This window comes from Propithecus coquereli, unplaced genomic scaffold (assembly GCF_000956105.1).
Source record: "Propithecus coquereli isolate 6110/MARCELLA unplaced genomic scaffold, Pcoq_1.0 Scaffold16, whole genome shotgun sequence".
Classification (NCBI taxonomy): Eukaryota; Metazoa; Chordata; class Mammalia; order Primates; family Indriidae; genus Propithecus; species Propithecus coquereli.
Window position 1 is genome coordinate 7839187 of NW_012140524.1, and position 22964 is coordinate 7862150.

Sequence of the window (22964 nt, forward strand, 5' to 3'; positions counted from 1 at the left end):
GCCTGTAGTCCCAGCTACTCGGGAGGCTGAGGCAGGAGCATTGGTTGAGCCCAGGAGTTTGAGGTTGCTGTGAGCTAGGCTGATGCCACGGCACTCTAGCCCGGGCAACACAGTGAGACTCTGTCTCAGAAAAATAAATAAATAAATAAATACATGAATGTCTACCGTAGCCAGCCATTTGGCAAGGATCAAGAGACAAAAATAAGGTCTCTCCCCTCAAGAAATTTAATCTATTTGTGCATATGTATTGGCGCATGCAAACAAATTTGAACTGTTTTTCCTTGAACCAACTGCTTGTTCTTAGCTCATTTAAAAAATAATCTTATATTCTATTATTCCGATGTCTTTATACTGTATTTGGGAAGTCCCTTACTAGCAAGAAAATCTTTTAACTTTCCAAACATATCTTTTATGTATATAAGTAATCGTTCAGGGCATTTTAAAAAACACCCTACAAATAATTAGCTATTTTTTATATCTACCTGGTACAAACAACTATCAACTCAAAAACACTAGAAAGTGATGGTATTTGGCAATGAATGAAACAGGACAGTATTCAATTGTGTTAGGAGTTTCATACTCTTGCCATCTCTAGCCCCAGTGATAGCCCAAATGGCACCACTGTGCAAAACAGAAAATTCCCCTACTCAAGACACTTTTTTGCCATCTCCTGGAAAATTGTCGTAATAACTATATAAATCTGCAATGACTACAGTATGAATGGCTCCCACTAGTGTTATGCAGTTCTACAGTTCAAAATTTTTGGTTTAACCCATTTTTTCCAAAATTTACTTGATCATGGAACCTTTATTGTTTCTTCATGCCACTTATACATATCATATGGAACTAACATTTTCTGATATATAATTTGGGAAGTAATGTTGTAGGGTAACATATAAAGTGGCTAGTTTCAGGCCTATGGCTTTTATTTCTAATTTTATATGTTTGTAATATTATTCTCTATTTTCTGAGAGTTAGACCTGGAGTTATATGGACTTCTACTTGAAATCCAGCTCTGCTACTAACTTTGAACAAGTTATATAACCTCTCTAAGGATCAGTTACTTCATTTGTAAACTGCATATAGAAATACTTGTAAGATTACTGTAAGGACTGCAAGAAACCTTGTTATGGTCCCTGATGGTGTGCTAAAATTTCATTAATGATAACTCTTCTACCTATAATGTTCTTCAGGCTGTCTGATCTGTAAAACAGAATTACTTGAAGGTGTGTTCACATGAGGAAGCATAATTTTGAAGGAGTAATTTTTAAAAATAAAAGTCAACTGGATTTTGTTGTAAATTTATTTTTATAAAAACAAAAATAGTTTTGAATTTTAACGAGAATTTATGAGCTGCTCAATAGACAACATATACAAAAATCGAGTCATATGTCAATATAGAAAGAAGACCCAAGTTTACCAAGTTTGAGCTCCATGCTTTTGCCAAAAGCGAACAATACATATTCACGTCCTGTGGATAAGATAATCTCCCTATTAGAAAGAAAAGCAAGCTCATTGGTCACTGAGGCTATCCCTCAGTCAGCGCACCTGAAGCCAGCACTGCAGTCTGTTGCAGATTAATTTACTAATCACTCCAGGACCTCATGTATGTGCAGAGCTAACTGCAGTGAAGCTGGGCCAATTCATAAGCCTTTTGTCATATAGCTCATCTGTCCTTAAGCCTTGAAATTTTTACCTGCTGTGCATGCACAGTAAATATGTGAATGTCTATAGGTGGAACAGTGGTAATTACTACTAAATATAGGAAAAACAGGCAAATACACTGCCAGGCATATTCTGATGGCATCAACACCCAGTATCCATTTTTCACCTTTAGAGCTGGCTTGAGGTGTGGTGACCTTATGACCATATATATGAAAAAGATGTGGTTCCTGGACCATTCACTGGGAAAGGGGGGGCCTGTATTAGTTTGCCAGGGCTGCTATAACAAAGTACCACAGACTTGGTGACATAAACAACAGAAATTGATTTTTTTCATAGTTCTGGAGGCTGCAAGTACAAGATTAGGTGTGAGCAGGCTTAGTTTCTCCTGAAGCCTCTTGCAAATGGCTGCCTTCTCTCTGTGTCTTTATGTGGTCTTTCCTCTGTGCAAGCACATGTCTCTGTTCTGGGCTCTTCTTATAAGGACACTGGCCATATTGGATTAGGGCCTACGCTAATGACCTCATTTAACCTTAATTAGCTCTTTAAAGGTCCTATCCCCAAATACAGTCACATTCTGAGGTACTAGGGGGTTAGGACTTCAACATATGAATTGGGGGGAGGATACAACTTACCCCATAATAGGCCTAATTCACGGAGCAGCAGGAGTACTTAGCACTTCTTTAAGAGTGTTGGCCTGTTTACCCCAGACTAATGCAGGAACAGAGTCTCTCCCCAGCCCTCAGAGTACTGGAGCTTTTTCTAAATACATTTTCCTGCATAATAACCAACTCTTATTTTCATTTCTGCCTCTGTTAACAGAGAGAGAGAATGGAGAATCACAGAATAATTGGTGATCCTTATCTGCATGTTTCTATAAAGCACGGTAAAGTGCTTATTGTGAAAAATGCAGCTGAAATGCCCGTATTAGCATTTACAGTGGAAATACACCTCCTTTATCTCTTCATTTGTGGTTTGCCAGTTATCCTCTTACCTCCTAGTGACTCAGAGCTGTACCAGCAGGCAACCTCTGAACATAGCTCTTTCCTCCTCAAGATGAACAGATATGAAAACCAATGGAAATGCCAGCCAAGATGTGCAATTTTCAATTTACACAGTTACTCAGGACTTGTTAAAAATCTTTGTTAAAAGAAATAGTAAAAGACAACAAAAAAATTAATAAGGATGACAAAGAAATTAATTAGCAAAAGGAATGTAACATCTAAAAAACTTAAGGGAAAAGAAAAATAAGAGGATTACCAAGAAGGCACGGTTTTAAGTGCATTTATTCTTGGCCTGGGAAATTAGAAACACTGATTAAAGCAGAGGGAAACAAGCTGAAAAGGGAGAGGCTGGTGAAAGACCACTATAAGCAGCTTGCATTCAAATCAGTCCATTTTGATGATTCAACCACAGAGTGCTAAAATGATTGGGAAAGTATTTCTATGATTAAAATATTTTTCTTACCCTGGTATCTATTAATGCAAGGAATAATGACTCAAACAAGTCCATCCTTTGCTTTAATAAAATCGAGGTTGATTTTAAAAGATAAACTGATTTGTATTGCTATAAATGAGAAAAATACTTAAGGTAGGATCCCCAACTGAATGATCACACTTGCTTGTCAGTAATGATTAAAATGGCTACAATTACAAAGTGACTTAGATGTTCTCAGTGAAGAATCTTAAAATTCACCTTTCCAGCTTCGCAGTGGGCCCATCAGGTGTTTTAAAAGTTTCAGGCCCATTGCCCACAAACCATTTGACAGCAGGGGGAGCTCCTCTGTTAAAATCCGAAGTTCTTTTTAAAAAGCTTTTAGGACAGCATATTCGTAAGCCTCCAACTGTTAGTAGTGGTTAAAGCATTGCCTTTAAATAACAAGAGTCATCCTGGGGATCGCTAGGGGAAGGCTTGAAGCCTTAGAATGTGACATGCACGCTTTAAGGGCAGGACGTTTTAAACAAAGTGAAGAAATTAAAAGTCACAATACTTATCCCACTCAAAAGCAAAGAGTTCACCATAGTGAATGTCTGGCGCAAACAGCAGAAACGGTCCGTATTCTCAGTTTACATACTAAAGAGACAAATGATTTTGTAACAACCGAATACTAATATGTAACAATATCTGCATATTTCCACCGCGCGATCAATGGCACCCCTTGCGACAGAATTCTCGGTGTCTCTAACCTCCACAACGTCGGGCTGCTTCCCTAATTCCAAAGCGTGCTCTCTCCTCTCCCTCTCTGACCTTCGCCGCCACCACCCCTCCCCAGAGTGAAACACCCGGGTCAAGGTCAAGGATCTGAACATTTTCGATTGCTACAAGAGACTACCCCTAAGAACGGCAATGGGGAAAGTTTCCGTGCCGCCGCTTCATGTTAGCTAATTGGTGCATTTTTTTAAAACTTCGGCTTAAGCCAGGAGGCATCACACATCTTGCATTTTCCGAACCCTCCCTGTTTCGTTTTCAAGCTAACGAGGTCTTACTAGAGATCATGCAAAAAAGCCTTTTTTGAACACTCCAAGTCGCAAGCTATTGGACAGGATTCTAGCCGTGTCCAAGTCTCACGTGGTTTAAATTCAGCCTCTGCGAGACCCTGTAGCCTTTGCTCGGGTGTCACCCTTAAAACTTTGGTTCCTTTTTGCAAAGAGCAAAAAAAACCCAGATTAAACCTGCCAGCCCTGGGCTGGCCAAAACCGATCCTTCTGAAAGGCAGTTGGCGTCCCGGAGCACCGCCGCGCGGCTGTAGATTTAAAAGGTTTCCGAGTTCCAGCGACTCAGGACGCCACCACCGCCACCCGAGGTCCCCACCCGCAGCCCAGCGTGCCCGCGGAGGAGGAGGAGCGACGGGGCGCGAACACAGGCTGAGGTCACCGCCCGGTTGTGCAATCGGATATGCAAATAAGCCGGGTTATGCCGGCCAATCGGAAGCCGGATGTGTCGTGACGCGCGCGCCGAGCGCCCGTAGTATTTATAGATCGTATTTAAAGAGCCCTTGGGAGTCTCCCCGGGCTCGGCTGGGCGGCGGTGGCTGCGGTGCTGCGGGGCTGCAGTTAGCGCAGCGCACGTGAGGTGGCGGGGCGTCCGCAGTGCACCCCGGCCCTGTGGGGTGTTGGGCGTGGTGCAGCGTCCATACACGTTTCGTGGTGGCTTTTACCCACTTCCTCGCTCGGTTTCTGGAAAGGGGGAGGAAACGCTGCAACTCCGACGATACTTTTGCTTAAGACAAAGCCAGAGATTTGGAACTCTCAAAAAAGCCGGGGGCAGAAGGTTTGAACCGACCCCACCCCAGCCCTTCATTTGAGCCGCAAGCCAACGCCGTTTCCTGGTGCTGGCTGTGCGTAGAGGCGGCCTTCCTGGGGGGAGGGGAGAACAATGCCTCCTGAAAAGCCAAAAGTCGTGGAATTTGGGGGCGGGGTTACTGGACCGGTTAAACTGTATTCGTGGAAAATAAATTGCAAGATAATGGCAGTGATTATCTTGGCGTTCGGTCGATTGATCTTCTGACTTCCCAGCCAGAGAACTGTACACTGCGGTGCGAAAGCAGGAAACTGGCATTACGTCAGAAGAGAGAAGAGACCCAAATTGCAACGGTTGCATTTGCAGGGCTGGCTGGCTTCCTTTCTTAAACTTCTCCCTCCTTTTATTTATTTATTTATTTATTTATTTTATTTTTTTATTTTTTTTTTTTTTTTCCATGGAGAGGCTTTGCTGGGCCGCGGGGTCGGGCACTGGGTGCTGCCCGGCAAGGCGTTGCAGGATTTCAGGCAAAGGGGTGGGCGCTGTTGCGGCTCGGGGAACTGTTGGCCTGCGTGCCTTGGGCCCCAGTCCCAGGTCGCCGTACGCTCTCCCCGGGAAGCTCCTTAGGAGCCACAACTAATTCGTTTTAAAGGTAGCCCCGCGGTTAGATGGATTTCCAAAATTTCAGGAGGGGTGGGGAACCGCACTAAGTGCTCAGCTGCTGTCCTTAGTTCAGATCGAGCTTACGTCAACCCCAGGAAAACAGGTGGTGAATAAGAAGAAATCCCAGCAGTATGTAGGGCTGGACGGTTTCTCAGCACCTTGTTAGGGATCTCATTTCTCAGTATTTAGGGACGTGATTACAAGAAGCTTGTTCCCTACTGGGGACCCGTTTCGTGAGGTCTTCTTACTGCTCCTTAGAAATCTCTTAAGGACAAATGTGAAGCAGGAGAATATTGCGAATTGGTACATTTTACCTCTTGGAAAATTTTACTTCCTGGAAAATGTTTGACTCTAGCCTTACCTGCTTTACTGCTCCCTAACTCCTACGTTCAGGGTCATTATAAGGTAACCTTAGGAACCAGTTCTCTTAGGGTCGTGCCCCATTCCATCCGTGGGCAAAGCTTAACACACACAACAAGGTGGTGATAATAGCTAATGATTATTGACACTTCTGTGCTGGGCGTTGCCAGTCATCGTCTCATTTAATTCTCACAATAGCTGGCTGAGGTGAGTACTGTTAGCCCCATTTTACAGATAAGGAAACATTCTGAGAATCAGTGTGTCCACCAGCTGGGAGAGTGTGAACGCAGGCAATCTGGCTCCAGAGCCTCTTAACCTCTCTTGGTGCACTATCTCTGCGGGGAAAGGCAAGACTGGTCTGGGGACCTTAAGGCTCACCTCATACGTTACACCAGGAAGGCAAAGACCTTCATCCCTGCTATGTGTCAACTTCAATCAACCTAGTCCTGGTTAAACATAGCAGGTGTCAGATGGCGTGTTTTTTAGTGTTCTCATGTAAGAGGGACTCTTTAGGAAAACTCAAGTGACTTAAGCTAATTTCGCTTTGCCTCACCTTTGCAACTTTATCTTATGAATTTGTTTAATGATTAAACTTTATATAGCACATCACTCCTAGTTCAGGCCATTGATTAATGGCAGCTCCTTTTCTCCTCATGAAACATACAGGGAACCTAAAGAACTGAGTGGTTTCCCATGTAAATTAGGGGTGAGGTGGTGTTCGGAATTAGCTGATAACCAAATTCAAAGTCAGATGGGTCTGTCTTTGCTTTCCCCTTTGCTTGCGTTATCTCTATGATCATTAACATCTAGACAAGAGAGCACCAGGGAAGGGAAACTTTCTATAGTTCGGGAAGATTGTGATTAGTATCTGGGAAGGGAAATTCAAATGAGCAATTGTTTAGGGGGAAGAGGTTATACATGTTTGTACAACCACAATTGTGTATATTCAAAACATGATTTGGAAGCTAGACACCTGACAGGTTGAATCCCAGCTCTGCCCCATCCCAGCTGGATGGCCTCGGACAAGCTGTGGAGGCGAAGACTCAGTTTCCTCATCTGTAGAATGAAGGTTGACCTGCCACCCCTCTGCTGCGTTTTCCTTTCTGGTCCTTTAAATGCCCATATCTCTTAAAGAGTTCCTTCCTGAGCCCAGTCTCATATCACTCAGCACACTTTCCCTAGGTGATTATACCCACACCATGGCCCTATAGCCACCCACAGCTTCCTGCTCCTGCTCACGTCTCTTTCCTGAGCTCTAGACCTGTGTGTCTGCTGTATACAGAACATCCGTACTTGGACACCTCAAGCTTAAATGTTCCACGCTGAGCTGCTCGTTGTCTTGTCTCCCAGCCATCTCTGATGAAGGGGCTGCTCCATCTCTTTATATCTCCACCCAGTTGTGCTAGTCAAAGCCTGGCTATCGTTCCTCTTTTCCTCACCCAACCCATCAAATTAACAGCAGACTCCTAAACGTAGGTTGGGCCATCAACTTCCTTATGTCTCTAGCTCCTAAAATCTCCACCGTGCAGCTGTGTCTCCATCATTCCCCTTAAGCATCTCTCGTTGCCCTCAGAATGCAGCATGGCATGGGGTACAAAGCCCTTCGAGATGGGGCCCACCTCTGAGTCTCCAGCTGCTCCCCTTGCTTGCACTCCACCCTTCAGCCTCTCAAATTTTTTCACTTCCTCTAATGATGCCAAATTCTCCTGTTGTTTCTCCGAGCTTTAGCATAGGCTCTTCCTAGAATGCTGTCATAGCAACTCATCCTTTCCCCATTCCCCTTCTCTGACTAAACAGCTCCTACTGCTCTTTCAGTTCTCATTGTATGTCACTTCCTCCAGAAAGCTGTCCGTGACCTCCACCCAACTCCATGGAGATGATGGAGGTGCTCCTCCAGCTGGCTCCAAACACTGTGCTTCCTTCCCCATCACAGCACCTAAGAGTCTAAGAAGAGTCTTTTAACTTTTTTGAATCTATGTCCGCATTCATGTGGAAGAGGGAAACATCAGAATCATTTGCGGTACTTTGTCAAACTACATCCAAAACCTCATACAACCCTCACCACTCCCAGTCTGCCATGGGCGTATCCTGAGCTGCACACCGCTGCACAATGAGCCCCTGGTACTGACACTGCGCTGTACCCCTCGAGCGTGTTAGGGTAGAAGAAAGGTTGAGAGCCAGGGCACCAGATGGGCAGCTCCAGCAGGAAAGAGATTCCTGTCCTTTCTCCCACTATTTCCCTGGTACCTTGCACAAAGTGAGGCACATAATAGAAGGCACCCAGGAAGTACCTGTATGATTGATTGGGGGTGTGCGGATTAGGCAAAATATGCATATGGAATCCGCAGGCACAATAGGCCTTGGGTAAATCTGGACTGTCTTTCCATCCACATGCTAAAATGGAGCTTGAGAGTTATCATTTGATGCTTTGTGCCTATTGTCCTTGTCACCATCATCCTCTAAATGAGTGAAAGAGTGAGGTATTTTGAGTAGGTTCCAGGCCAGGTGCGGTGGCTCACGCCTGTACTCCTAGCACACTGGGAGGCCAAGGCAGGCGGATCGTTTGAGCTCAGGAGTTTGAGACTGGCCTGATCAGGCAAGAGCGAGACCCCACCTCTACTAAAAAAATAGAAAGAAATTAGCTGGACAACTAAAAATATATATATATATAAAAAATTAGCTGGGCATGGTGGTGCATTCCTGTAGTCCCAGCTACTCGGGAGGCTAAGGCAGGAGGATCGCTTGAGCCCAGGAGTTTGAGGTTGCTGTGAGCTAGGCTGACGCCACGGCACTCACTCTAGCCTGGGGAACGGAGTGAGACTCTGTCTCAAAGAAAAAAAATAGAGTAGGTTCCTACCCCTGCTGCATTGTGACAGCTGTGTTTTTATTTCAAAAAGAAAAAAAAAAAAAAAAAAACGCCATGTGAAACCTGGGCCTGATTGGCACTCTGTTGTTACTAAGCAAGCTGCCTCACCTTTATTCTTTCTCTTCTGGTCTGCTTGTTGTTTTGTTTTTTAAGGAGAAATATGTCCCCCAAATCCTTTTTTGAGGGGAACTATCTGCAGAAAAGCAACTTTATTCATAATGTCTTTGAAGAAGTGGGACTGCAACTCAGAGTCAAGGCTAGAGACACAAAGGTGTAAATTGGGACCTAATGAGAGCCTGACACTCCCCTGAGCCTGGGCAGAAACTGCTGCCAAATGGCTGGCTGCGGGGCATTAGTGGCCTGGGATAGTCCTGCCTAAGAGAAAACAAGATACAGTAAGATCTAGGGTCAGGCCTGGATTTGGGTTTAGCTCTGTGGCCTTGATCAATAGCACAAGCTGGGCTCTCTGGGTCCTTCCTTGGCTTCCTCCTTGGCAAACTGAGATTCCGTTTGTCCTACTTACCTACAATATACCCCATGGATCGTCAGAATACAATACTTTGCAAGATGTAAAGTATAATATAAATATAGGGTATTAGTAAACAAGATAATTATAGGGTATCGAGTTATGGATTTAGAGTCAACATACATTTATTGACTATCTGTGGTTTATAGGTGATAGGACACAAAGGTGAATGAAGAGGAAAAGGAATTTATATTTATCAATCCTGCCAATTTCTGTTCCAAGCACTTTATAGTTTATCTTAATAGTGCCAAGACTCTGCCCTCAAGAGGCTCATATGCAGAAGGATGACACAGGCACCTATTAAAATTCATATAAAGCAACTATGATGAATGCCAAAATTGTCAAATGGGAACACAGATGAGGGAGCAGTTAATCTGCTAGTCTCTCGGAGATGGGGGGAAGGTAGAGAAGATACAAAGAAATAACAATGCTGATCCTATTAAAGCAGGATTAACAGACCCGTAGGACGGGAAGGGCATGACAAATAGAGGGAACAGTGAAAGAGTGGAGATGGGAGAGTCAGCGTGAGGGGAAAGGAAAGAGGACGTGATGGCGTGAAGAGAACGATGCCAGTGGGTGGCAGTAAGCGGCGAAAGTTAAATTGGGGCTGATTCTGGAGGACCTTAGACATCACGCTACGAAATGTGGATTTTGTTACAGATAGTAATGAGTCAGGATCCCAGGACATTTTTTTTTTTAATGTGAGGAAAGTGACATGATTAGATCTGTCCTCTTTTAGAAAAGTATCTGTACAGAACAGACTGGCAACAAGGAGACAAGTTGGGAAGTAACTGTAATCACTCAGGCAAGTTATCACAAGAGCCTAGAACACTGGTTTTCAAACTGTGGGTCACGACCCATTAGTGGATCTTAAAATGATTTTGGCAGGTCAACCAAAAATGTTTTCTAGATCTCCCGCTTTACGTACTTATATATTATGCACAAACTTTCTGTGCAGTTTGAATCTTTAATAAATTCACTTCTATAACAGATTTAAATAATATTCACAATAAACAAAGTGGATTAACATAAAATTTAAGTACAGAAACATTAGCTTTCAACATAGGTACCATTATTTTGGATATAAAGTATGACAAGCTTGACGCCATTAAGTATAATGTAGGGTTCGTTACCTGGAAAATAAATGAGGAAATAAATGGACGATTAATCATTGGACTTAAATCTTGAGTACATTCCCTCTTGGCTGCATTTTGTAAATTGTTTGCATCTTATGTAAAAGTGACTTTATTAAAAATTGGAACTGCAGAATGCATTTCTTGTATCACAATGCAAAAATGTATTTCTTCCCATGGGTCATGGTCAAAGAAAGTTTAAAAACACTGACTTAGAAGATCAGGACAGTGACTACGGGGTGAGAGAGAGAGGTGAAGATACCAGATAAATTTCTGAGGTGAAACAGGACTTGTTGACCAATTGGATGTTGGGGGGAAAAAGAGAAGGAAATTAAGGCTGACTCACTGGTTCCTGATTTGCACTACCGGGACACAGAGGGACATAGTTCTGTTCACGTCCACCAGTATCGCTTGATGGAAAGTACAGAAACGTAGACCAAGGAGGAAGGCATTGCCGGGGCTCTTGAGACCCTCCCCGTAGGTGAAAGAGACTCATAAACAGGGAATGTTCATAACCGCAGTCCTGGAAGTACGCACCGGTGGCTCCGCCGTCCCACAGGAAGCCTGGCGCAGGTTTTCAGCCACGCTTTCCCGAGGAGACGTTCCTGAGCCGGGTTTCGAAGGAGGGTTAGGCAGCCACAGGTGGATAGGTAAGAAGGAAACAGTATGGCAAATATCAGAGAGGAGAACACAGGATGTTTGTGTGAGTGGGTGTGTGAGCGAATGTTGTAAGCAATTTGGTGTTACTAGAACTTGGAGAAGCCAGAGATGAAGCTGGCAGCTTGTAAAAAACTGTCTTGCCTAAGGAGCTTAGCTCTTGTATAAGATAAAGAGCCACCAAAGGGGTTTTTAAGCGGCAAGGTCACGACAATGTGACTGTGTTTTAGAAAGCTTGCTCTGGCAGCGACATGGAATAGGTTTTTAAGGTGCACTAGATGGAAGATCAAGAGACTAAAATTGGGGATTTTACATTAGTCCAGGTAAGAGTTGCTGGCCTGCACGAGGGCAGTGAGAAAGGGGTAAAGAGAAATATAGAGCTAAAACTTGGTGAGGCTTGGTCGCTAATTGAGTAGAGAGAACTTGTCAGTCAGTGTCTGATCAGGAAAGCAGAACCCATGCCAGCAAATTTATTAGAAAAAATTTAATTATGGGAAACTTTTTAAAAAAGATGTTAGAAAAACCAAAGCAAATAATAAGAAATGGGAAACCCTGGAATAAGGGAGAGCAGAGCTACTACCCCAAAGGCTGGAGGGACCAAAGGAACAGGTGATGTTGCCAGAGACCAGGAGCTGTGGCTGTCTACAAAGGGCTGGACCACGAGACAGATGGAGTCACTATGGGAGAAGTGACCTGAAACAGAGAGGGAAGAACTACCCTGGATTTCCTCCTGCCCCGTCCTGTTATCCAATCGACCGAACCTAACTACAAGCTGGTTTGCAGAGGAGGCTGGGAAGTGTAGCTTTTTGCAAGAAGAGCAAAGCAGAAGGTGGTGAGAAGATAGATCTAAGCATAAACAGACAAATGAATAAGGAACGAGGATAAAGAAGAAGAAATGGATTGATTCTTTCCTGAAATCTTGCTTGGATCAGGGTTGGATGGCAGTGTCAACCTGAGATTAGGAAATCAGAAAGGGAGTGGGAAGACAGATAAGAAAAAAATATCTGAATCACTTCAAAGGCTCCTTCATTGTTATGTACATACTTAAGATTGTAGGTAGAATTTATCATAAAGGAATAGTTTTAATATATGTTTAGAATTGTTTTTTAACTAGAAGTATCTGTTAACATAGGGGAGAAACTCAATGTTTTAAAATGCAGTTTTTCCCCCAGAAATTTAACCTTCCCCCAGGTCTTGTTTACAACATTCATGTTTGCAATCTATAGAAAAGCACGAGGAATGTGTTGAGTTTTTACTAAGTACACCCTAACCCTAACCCTAGCTATACACTCTAGGTATAGTTACATAGAGGTTGTAGCAACTAATTATACACAGTCTCTGATTTAATCGTTACAATGGTTTTATGAGGCAGGAACTATTCTTATTCCTATTTTACAGATGAGAAAATTGATTCCTTAGTGAGGTTTAGTGTCCCTCTTCCCCCTTTCCACCTAAATCTCACAGCCATCAGGTGTTGGCTGGAGCTGGAGCATTGGACAGTCTGACTCGAAGCCCACGCCCTTCTTCCCTGTACTGTAAAACCTCGCACAAACTCCAAAGAGCTTAAATTCAAATAAACAGAACCATGATAGTATAATTGTGTTCGCATACATCCAGTTTCTTACAGACTAGCAAGAGTTTTAGCAAGTATTCTCACTTCTTATTCACTACAGATTTTAACAATCGTTGTGCTTTTGTTTTCCAATTTGCAAAATGGGATTTAATAGTCAGAACACTTTTGGTGGCAAGTAATGAAATCTAAGTCAACATAGTTTATACAAAATAAAAGAAGCTTATTGGCTCACTTAAATAAAAATTCCAAGCATTGGTTTGTCTTTCACCATTGCTGGATAGGGCTCAAATGTTGCTATCAGGATTCTTTGTCACTTTCCATCTTTTGGCTGTGTTCTGCATTGGTCTCATTCTCTTAGGGGCTTTCTCCCGGTGGCAAAAAAGGTGGTCTTCCACCATACCAGGTTTACATGGCCTTGCTGGCTGGTGGTCCCAGAAAGAGAGATGCCCTCTATTTCCCAACAGCTATGTTAACCTCCAAGGTCCAGCATGGACCCATAGCCACCCTGGACTAACCACTGTGCCCAGGGAATGCAATTCTCTGTTGCTCAGGCCTGTCTGATTGATGTTCCTACTGGAATCCCAGGGAACTGGGGAAGGAAGCAGCTGCCCGGAGCAAGGCCTAAAGGCCAGCAAAAAAGTTACACAGATTTCCACTACAGGGAACATATGAAACTCGCATTTTGCCTGCTTATCCAAACAGAATCCTGGAAGTATTTCAAGATCATTGGTAATGGTGCATTCTATTCTTCTTTTGGACTGAGAAGACATTTCCTCACATTTCTTTTTTTATAACACTTTTGCCTGAAATTCTAAGCCTCTCCAGGAGGCAGAAGTAAAGCATCGGGTAATATATATATATAATTCCAGAAAACACCCAGCCATAGCCTCTCTAGCAACACCACGTTTCTACTCCCCACTATCTTCCCTCCTAACCCACATCTTCCCTCAAGAAATCTGAGTCATGTTTGAGTGGAAAACCACTGGGTCCGTCTTTTGATATTAATGGTCAACAGGGTGGTCCAAGGTATAAGGCATTGTTCTGGCAATCAGTCTCCTATTTTTTTTTTTATTGGCAACTGAGGACCCTCATTTAATTATCAAAATATTTCAGGAGGCCGGGCGCGGTGGCTCACGCCTGTAATCCTAGCACTCTGGGAGGCCGAGGCGGGCAAATTGTTTGAGCTCAGGAGTTCAAAACCAGCCTGAGCAAGAGCGAGACCCCATCTCTACTAAAATTAGAAAGAAATTAATTGGACAACTATAAATATATAGAAAAAATTAGCCGGGCATGGTGGCGCATGCCTGTAGTCCCAGCTACTCGGGAGGCTGAGGCAGAAGGATTGCTTGAGCCCAAGAGTTTGAGGTTGCTGTGAACTAGGCTGACACCACAGCACTCTAGCCCGGGCAACAGAGTGAGACTCTGTCTCAAAAAAAAAAAAAAAAAAAATATTTCAGGAGGTTTTCAAAAGAAGTAATGAGTGGCATTTGATAACTGCCTTCTGCTGTTTTGCCCTCTTTCATCCTATCCTAGCCTGGTTTATTTTACAAGCCAGCTTGGTGATCAAGATTATTCTTACAACACTGAGACTGTGGCAAGGCAGATGCCTCCCAAAAAGTGGACAGGAACTCAGCAAGAGCCCAGAGTATATTTGTCTGTTTCCTGTTGGCATGCAGCCTACCTTTAAAGAGTGTTACTCCTGGAGATTTAAATCTGTCAGGACATGTTAAGTATGTCCTATACAATTATTCATAAAACTTGCTTCAACTTGTCAATACAGCTAGCTGGATGCCTGTGTGAATGAGTTATTCCACTTCTGAAAATGTCCACAACTGGCACATGAGTGATTTTCCATGTTATAAATAATAATAATTATTTAATGATTTTTATGTTACAAATAATAATGGTCATTAATGGTTTTCCTAATTATAAATAATAATAATAGGTATTTCTTCCTCTAATGAAATATTTAAATATTACTTCAGCAATCCATAAGTACCACATGGGTTCTATCATTCAGCCAGAGTCCCATTTTCCTGGTGTTTTTACATTGTGGACATTGTCTCAGCTGATCTGGCTAGCTGTTTTGGAATCCAAAGATAGAACCAATTCTCACTTAAGTGATCTTCCAAACTTTACATACCTATTTATTTAATTCTATGTTGTTACTGTCTGAGTGGTTAGGACTTCTAGGTGTAATTTGTCTGTTTTATTTTTATAGCCAAGAACACTGTTACATATTAAGACCGTTTAGCCTTCTTAGGGCTAAATAAAACCAATTCTCTTACCATTTTTATGCCCTATTTTCTAGGTCTTTAATCATTCTTTGTGCAATGCTCTGTACCCTTTCTAGTTTCTCCACATTCTTTTAAAAATATGAAACCTCAGACTGAATGTGAGTTTCTAACACGGATTTGACCAACCCTACATATATTGGGAAAATTACTTCATGGTTTTTGTGTGTCATATTTCAGTTAATATACTGGAGGATCATGTCAGCTCTTTTAAAATAGCAGTTGTACATTGCTGACACATTCACGATGACTTAAGCTAAGCACCTAGATGGTACTGTAAGGCTTCCTTTTAATTATTTTAGGTTAAAGTATTACGAAAGTTGTTACGGAGGCTATAACTGCCATTCAAGGAAAATCTTGTTAAAAATAGATCATCGTCCTCATATTTTACACTTGGCTGCTTTTTCTTCTAAAAGTTCAAAATGCTTAGCAATAAGTTGTCTAGAATCAATTAATTATATGGTCTCAAAGTAAAATTTTACACATATCCTGTGTGTAATTTTAGACTCTCAAGCAAAACTTTTCCTGGAGGGATCCCTTTTAATCCAGTATTGTCAGTACTTTCCCCACTTGTTCTTGGGGATCTCCTTTTCTGGGGAGTTTTCAAGTACCACAGTCTTTGCTTACGACTTCTCATAACTAAATAAAATCAGTAGTTTTCATATAATTAGCATAGCTTAGAAAAATTTCTGTTAAAAATATTCGTCTTCCTATGATTCAATCACTTATAGCCCTTTCACTTCTATTTAATGATATATTATATCACTTTTAAATAATAGTGCTAAATTTATGAAAAGGTCATAAATTTATAGGTCCTCGTTAATACTTTCTTATTTCAGGCTGTGTTCTATTTGCATGCAATATTTGACTTTCTCTTTGGAGTTCATTAGATTACAAATAGAGTGTCCATCTAAACTTACAGTGTGAATCCATTCCTTTTAGCGAGGCTCATGAGTCATTTTGATTATTGTGTTGATTGACATTATTGTGCCTCCATCCATTTAATTTTTGTTTATGGAGGACTATATTCCATTTTATTTCTGCATTGGCCAGAGTTCATTTGTAGAGAATAAAATCTACTCAACCTAGTTTAAGCAGGAAAGGATTTATTATGAGATATTAAATGGCTTAAGAACCATTGAAATGGCTCAAGAAACAGACTTGAGGTCAAGCTGTAAGGACAACTCACAAAGCCATGCCACAGAATTGGACAACCAACGTCGCTATTGCCTTTTCTCCAGTCAAGAAGCTGCAAACTCTAGAACTACATTACCACCACCATGATCGGGAAGCTACTGCCACATCTGCTGGCTTCAGAACCACTTCATACTCATTACAATCCATACCAGCAAATCCGATGCCCCACCTCCTCCTGCCTTTGACACCCACGAAGCTAGTGACTAGACAGGGAGGGTGCTCTACTAATGCTGTCACAGAAAAGCCCAGCACCTCCACCACCGCGTGCTTGCCAGCAGAGGCAACAGAAGTCGGGTTTACTCTCACACAAATGCCTCTCCTTGGCTGATTCTAGATAAATTCTGAGCCCCAGCTGCAAGGAGTCTAAGAGAATTTCCAGCCTCTGCAGAACAGGCAGGCACAGTGGAAGGAGGATGGAAAGGATGTTGAACAACAGTATACGAAAGTCATCACAACCACAATCAAATATCATCTTAAATTCACTGAAATTTAAACAAATTATGCCTCCAAGCCTGGCAGCGATAAGTGGAAATACTTCTGCATTTAAAAAAAAGAATAAAATGACCATCACTTTCAAGGATAACTCTTAATGTAAATATGCCTCCAAAGACATTCTGATATAGGATTAAATATTATAGTAGCATATAACTCTCTGAGTACCAACTCATCCGTTCTTTTCTCATGCAACAATATATGAGCATCTGCTGTGTGTGTTGTATCAAAGGCACAGTAGAGATTGCAAACAAAATAATAATAATATTAGACATATCACATTGTCCCTTCCCTCGAGAAACTTACACTATAATGGGAAATAGAAATAGTCTCTCCAGTTAAAAATATCTGGGTTCATTCAAGTCATTTTATTTATCAGATGTGTAACATTGCCAGATATTTTTTACTTTATTTTTTTTTATTTCAGCATATTATGGAGGTACAGATGTTTAGGTTACGTATGTTGCCCTTGCCCCCCTCCCCCACTAAGTCCGAGTTTCAAATATGTCCATCCTTCAGGTGGTGCGCATTGCACTCTCTTTTTTTTTATTATTATTCCAGGATATTGTGAGGGTATAAACATTATAGTTACACTTTATGTCTTTGCCTCACCCAAGTGCGGGTTAAAGGCATGCCCTTCCCTCCCTTTAGTGCTCCCCGTGTCCTTTAGTTGTAGATTTGCCCCTCCATCTCCCTAATTCCTAGAGAGTATTTCTGCCATGTGATCAACCTAGTGTTGATCAGTTAGTACCAATCTGATGGCGAGTACAAGTGGATCCCGTTCTTCTGCTCTTGTGGTGCCTCACTTTGGATAATGGGCTTAAGTTTAATCCAGGAAAGTATAAGAGGTACTAGATCACTGTCGTTTCTTATGATTGAGTAATATTCCATTGTATACATATACCAAATTTTAATAATCCACTCATGGATTGACGGGCACTTGGGTTGTTTCCACATCCTTGCAATAGTGAATTGTGCTGCCATTAACATTTGGGTGCAGATGTCTTTATCGTAGAATGTTTTGTGGTAACATTGCCATATAAATGCATATATGCCAGATATACACATATATGGATATAGATACATAGAATAGTTAGAACTTGGTAGGCCTTGAATAAACTATAGCTATTAAGTAGTTGTAATAATAAAAGCAGTAGAGAAATTACAAGAGGATATAGTAGATAATTAATAATCAAGTGAGTGATGAAGGTAAGTACCCTGTGAAGCATTTGATCATCTGCATTGCAGGAACTAATTGTATCCTAAAGAATTAAGATTTTTATCCAGACTGTCCCATCTAGTAAACCTCCTCTGGTACAGGTGAACTCTGATAGGGCCATCGCAGTTTCGCCTCAACTCTTACCCTCTCTCCCTCAGCCAGTGGCATATGTCCCTGCCTTGCAGTCCAGGTCCTCTCTCATCAAATTCCCCCATCAAATGGACAGCCCAGTGAAGGACAGATCAGGTTGTGCCAGGGCAGGCTGTTGGGCCAGCATAGCACAAGTCGGGGATGTCTTTGGCAACACCAGGTGTCATAAATTGCTTTGCCTGCCTTTAAGGCAGGGACTCCTTTATGTCTTCTCTGGATAGCTATTCAACATGATGATAAAAACAAAGCCACCCGTGCCAATGTGAGTTTCCTCACCATGCCATTGTCCCCAAGGCATATGATTTTTAGAAAGAATTCAAGCCAGATTCTTTGATGTAAATGCTTCTTTACTGTTTGTAGAGGCAGCAGACCACCCACATTATAATGTCGTTTCTCATGATCTAAAAGACTAATAATAGCTAACGTTTATCCAATGATTACTATGTTTCAGTCACTTTCACACACTTTATCTCATCTCAATAACAATCCAATAAAGTAAATGAATCCTGACTTTTATGAATGAAGAAATAGACCACGAAAAGGCCCATCCTGAACATTCAATGAAATGAGTTAATTTGTACAAATATATGTATATCTGTTTTATGTGCATATGTGAAAAAAATCTTTGCAAAAACACACAAGAATCATACACATGGTTGTCATAGAAGAAAACAAAGATGCACTAGAAAACAGCCCAAAAGTATTTCCTCTGGGTGATGGAATTCCTGTTTTAGAAAACTTTTCTCGTCAAGTTTTCTACAACGAAGATTAAAAATAAATACTTTTGATAATCTTAAAATTCCAATAAATATAAATAGTTTTTGTCTGATGGCACAGTGTGCTTTTAGCATCCTATAGTTTAATAGCTCACTCTTTGCTCTGAACAGTTAAATCTAATAATTATGATATATTTATATATTTATATTTATATCAGATTTTGAGGTGTCATTTACTTGCATTAAAATTCTTCCCGTTCTTGTGTACAGTTCAGTGAGTTCCAGCACATGTGCCAAGTCCTAATGACAACCACAATCAAGATAACAGAACATCTCCATCACCCAGAAAGTTCCATTATGCACCTTTCTAATCAGTGCCTATTGCCCTTGGCAAGCACTGATCTGTTTTCTGTCCCTATAGTTTTGCCTTTTCCAGAACATGATATAAATGCAATCATGCAGTAGTAGTCTTTTGTTTCTGGCTTCATTCATATAAATATTGTATTTGATTATCTTTCATTACAATTTGAGGCTGGGATGTTTAATAATTTTTTTTTATTAATTTAGAGTTGTGGTTAGGGTGCCTTTAATTACCTTTGGCCTTTTACTTAAGAACTAACCTTTCTCCCCTCTCAAAAAATTTTTATATATTATAGGCAGTCAACAAATTCTAGTTAACAGATTTTTTTTTTTTACTAGATTGTCAGAAGTAAAAAACTGAACTAAACAACAAGATGAACTTGTATATTTTATAGCAAATGTTGTGTACTTAAGGTAATCTGCAGGAAAACAATTTCCTTGTAATCCTTTGAAAGGATTAAAATGCAAAATGTCATATGTACTTTTTTTGTGGTTGCAGAAATGTGTATGAAAAGCATACCTTTCCACTTGTAAGAGTTTCAGTTTTGCATTCTAGATTTGCCTTGATGGTAACTGCAAATGACAGTAGCTATTACCTCTTCAGTTCTGGCAGCAAATTCAAAGTGTATCAGATTTATTGTCTGAGCCCATGGTGAAGCAAACTTCAAGCTTAACAAAGCCTCTTAGTTGTATTTCTTGTTAAAGAGTTTTTTAAATGTACAATGGGGTGTCCTAAAATTTGATTTCAACTTTAGCTCTGTATGTGTAACTACTTAGAAAAGGGAAGAAAATGACATTTGAAACAGAACTGGTTTTTTTGGTGACTTTTTTTGCCCCGCATGTTGCTAATCCGTTAGCTGAGTAGTTTCAGGGTCATCGATTACAATTTTTGAAAACAGCTGTATTGAGATATAATTTAATTACCACAAATTTCACCCATTTAGATTGTATAATCCAACAGTTTTTTAGTATATTTACAGAACTGTGCAACCATCATCATAATCCAATTTTATAACATTTTCCTCACCCCAAAAAGAAACCTCAGACCCATTAGCAGTCGCTTCCCATCCCTCTCACCCCCAGCCCCAGGCAACCACTAATCTACTTTCTAAACAACAGTGATTTTTAACTTGGTAGGATTTTTTTAACCCTGTAGCTAAACGGGGGCCATATTTTCATATTTACTTCATGTTAAATTTTTTTATTTTAGACATTAACTTAGGACAATTCATTGTTACCCTTGTGAGAATGCCTAGGTCAATTTAACTTTTCTAAAAATAGTTCTTTTTTAGAAATAGATCTTTCCCTTTCTTCCTTCATTACAATTTTTAAAGCTCTTTCTTTGAATCCTTTGAACATGTAGCTAAGGGACAGTTGGTGCTCAGGAAAGCAAATATTAGCATGAGTGGTTCCAAAAACCCCTTCCTTTAGCAATTAACAGGGTGTTTACATAACTAAAAATATTTCAGTAGTACGCATCTTCTCAACAAATTACTTAGTGAAAGTAAACAACAAAAGTTTTAAAATACATGAACAGCAGCACTTTTGTTAACTGTGTTTTTTAAGGTTTAGGTCGGTTTAGCGTCTAAAGGAAAACCCATTGGGTGGGGTGGAGAGATACTGCCTCACTGCTACTTTGTATTCTTTTACCAGTGACCTCAGCTCTTGCCTGAATTTTTTACTACTGGTAAAGAAAACAGTGTTTCTAGTTTTCTCTGCAACAAAGATCTCATGGGCTGAAGACAAAAGTCTAGTTATTAGAAAAAGGGTGCCTTAGAGATACGCACTTCTCAGAATAGCACACTCAACAGGAAGAAGGAGCCAAAAATATTTTTTCATTTGTGGTAACGTGGTCTAACTTGGCGTCTTAAAGTTGACTTAGTATTTCAGAAGAAAAGGCTGCTGTTAAGTTTATCAGATATATCTGTTAAATTTATTTTTCTTGTTAGCTTATATATTAGTTACGCATTGCTGTATAACAAATAATCCCAAAATGTAGTGGCTTAAAGTAACAACATTTATTATTTCTCGCCGTAACCATGGGCCAGGAATTAGGGAGTGGCTTGAATGGGCCATTCGGGCGTGGTCTTTTCATGAGATTCACTCAACTGTGTCCTGAGGTCGACATCCTGTGAAGGCTTCACTGGGCCAACGGTGGCCCACTCACACTGCTGGCAAGTTAGAGGAGGGTATAGGCAGGACCCCAGCTTCCCTCTACATGTGCCTCTCCAGCGAGTTGCTTCAATATCCATAACATGGCATCTGACTTCCTCCAGAGTGAATAATACAAGTGGACGAGGCACAGCTGCAAAGTCACCTAGCTTCAGGAACCATCTGTCTTCCTTTACTGGTCCCGCACAGCAGCCCTGGTTCAATGTGCGAAAAGACTTGACAAGGACCCAAATACAAAGGAGCTGAGAATCCCTGGCGGCCCTCCCAGAGGCTGGCTACCGTAGCTTACGCTATAAAGCCCTACAGATAATTTTTAAACATTACCAAAATGCAAAGGCATTAATTTCTTTCCAAATGTAAACATTCTTTTAGATATATATTTTTATTTTTAAAATATAAAAATCGCCAATGAACAGCAAAAACCTGATGAAAATACATATCTATTTTAGACGCCAAGGTTATTAATCATCTATTCATTGAGAATATGCTATATCCCCAGAACTGTGCTTGGAATATATCTTAAGGGGTGTGAGAGAGTCATCTCAGAGTTCCATCTGGAGGATATCTTTGCAACATCTTTTCAGAATCATATCCTCTGTCAAAAGTTAGGCATGGCGCTTGGCCCCAATCCCCAGGGCTGTGCCTGTACCTCCAGCTTTCTTTGGAAAATTCTGGTTCTCTCTTGGTCCTAAAAGGAAGCAGAACACCACCTATTAGAAACAGAGAAACCTAGATTCTAGCTATGTTTTGTTTCAAATACTGGAATGCATCCAGCATAAGCAGAATCAGTAGGATTTCCTAATATTTTTAAGTTTGTTCACAATAGAAAAAAAATCCCAGAAAGATACGTACTAAACTGTTAACAGCGGGAATTGTAAACATTTATTGGTTATTTGTCTCAAACCCTTCTTGTGAACAGCAACCCTCTCTATCTGATAAATGGCCCCACTTCCTATTTTTGTCAATTGATCCGAATGGGGGCTGCCATCTGTCTTTCAGTTCTGTTTCTCTGGCTGCAGGAAGTGGTCACTTGTGCCACCCAAGATCTCCTGGTCACAGTGATTAGTTCCGAGATTAGCTTATGATTCAAGCCAGACTAATTAAAGTGCTTTCTGAGGGCTTTGCTAACTGATTTCTTCTAAGAGGCATCAGGAGGAAGACCCTTCCCTCTATAGTGACAAAGATGGTTCTTGAGCTGCTGGTGGCCAAGTTCATTTCCACTGGGAGAGAACCAGTAACACGTAGAGACAGGTGGAGAGGAGACAAAGCTAGTCATGAATCCCTGGTTCCCAGAGTTCTCAGAACCAGATCCTGCCCTTGCCTCTCTGAAGCCTTGGTTATGTGAGCAAATAAATCTCCCTGTTTGTTTAAGATGGATCAAACTAGGCTTCTGTTACTTTTATCCATAAGCCCTGACTAGTACCTCTTGAGAAGGGGTTAGGGCAATTTTACTTTCAATTTTATATATTAATTGTACTAATCAGATTTTTTTCTTTGGCTACAAATGATAGAAACTATATTTGAACGAGCATAAACAAAGAAGAAATTTATTAGATTATGTATCCAAATGTAAGAAGGACATGGGTGAAGGTGACCTAAGGAATATCTAGGATCAAAGGTCTAAATGTCATCAAAACTCTGCTATTTTTCTTTCTGGGTTTCAGCTTTATGCCTAAACTGTGGG

General features: G+C 41.1%; 1 protein-coding gene across 1 annotated transcript in view; it reads left to right on the forward strand.

The window, feature by feature from the left end:
- The window catches only part of LMNTD1 (lamin tail domain containing 1), a 157233-nt gene extending 152500 nt beyond the window's left edge, over window positions 1-4733 (forward strand). The window contains exon 8 of the mRNA XM_012640965.1: window positions 4312-4733. Within this exon, the coding sequence (XP_012496419.1) occupies window positions 4312-4733 (422 nt within the window). The remainder of the gene's footprint in view (window positions 1-4311) is intronic.
- The last annotated feature ends 18231 nt before the right edge of the window (window positions 4734-22964 follow it).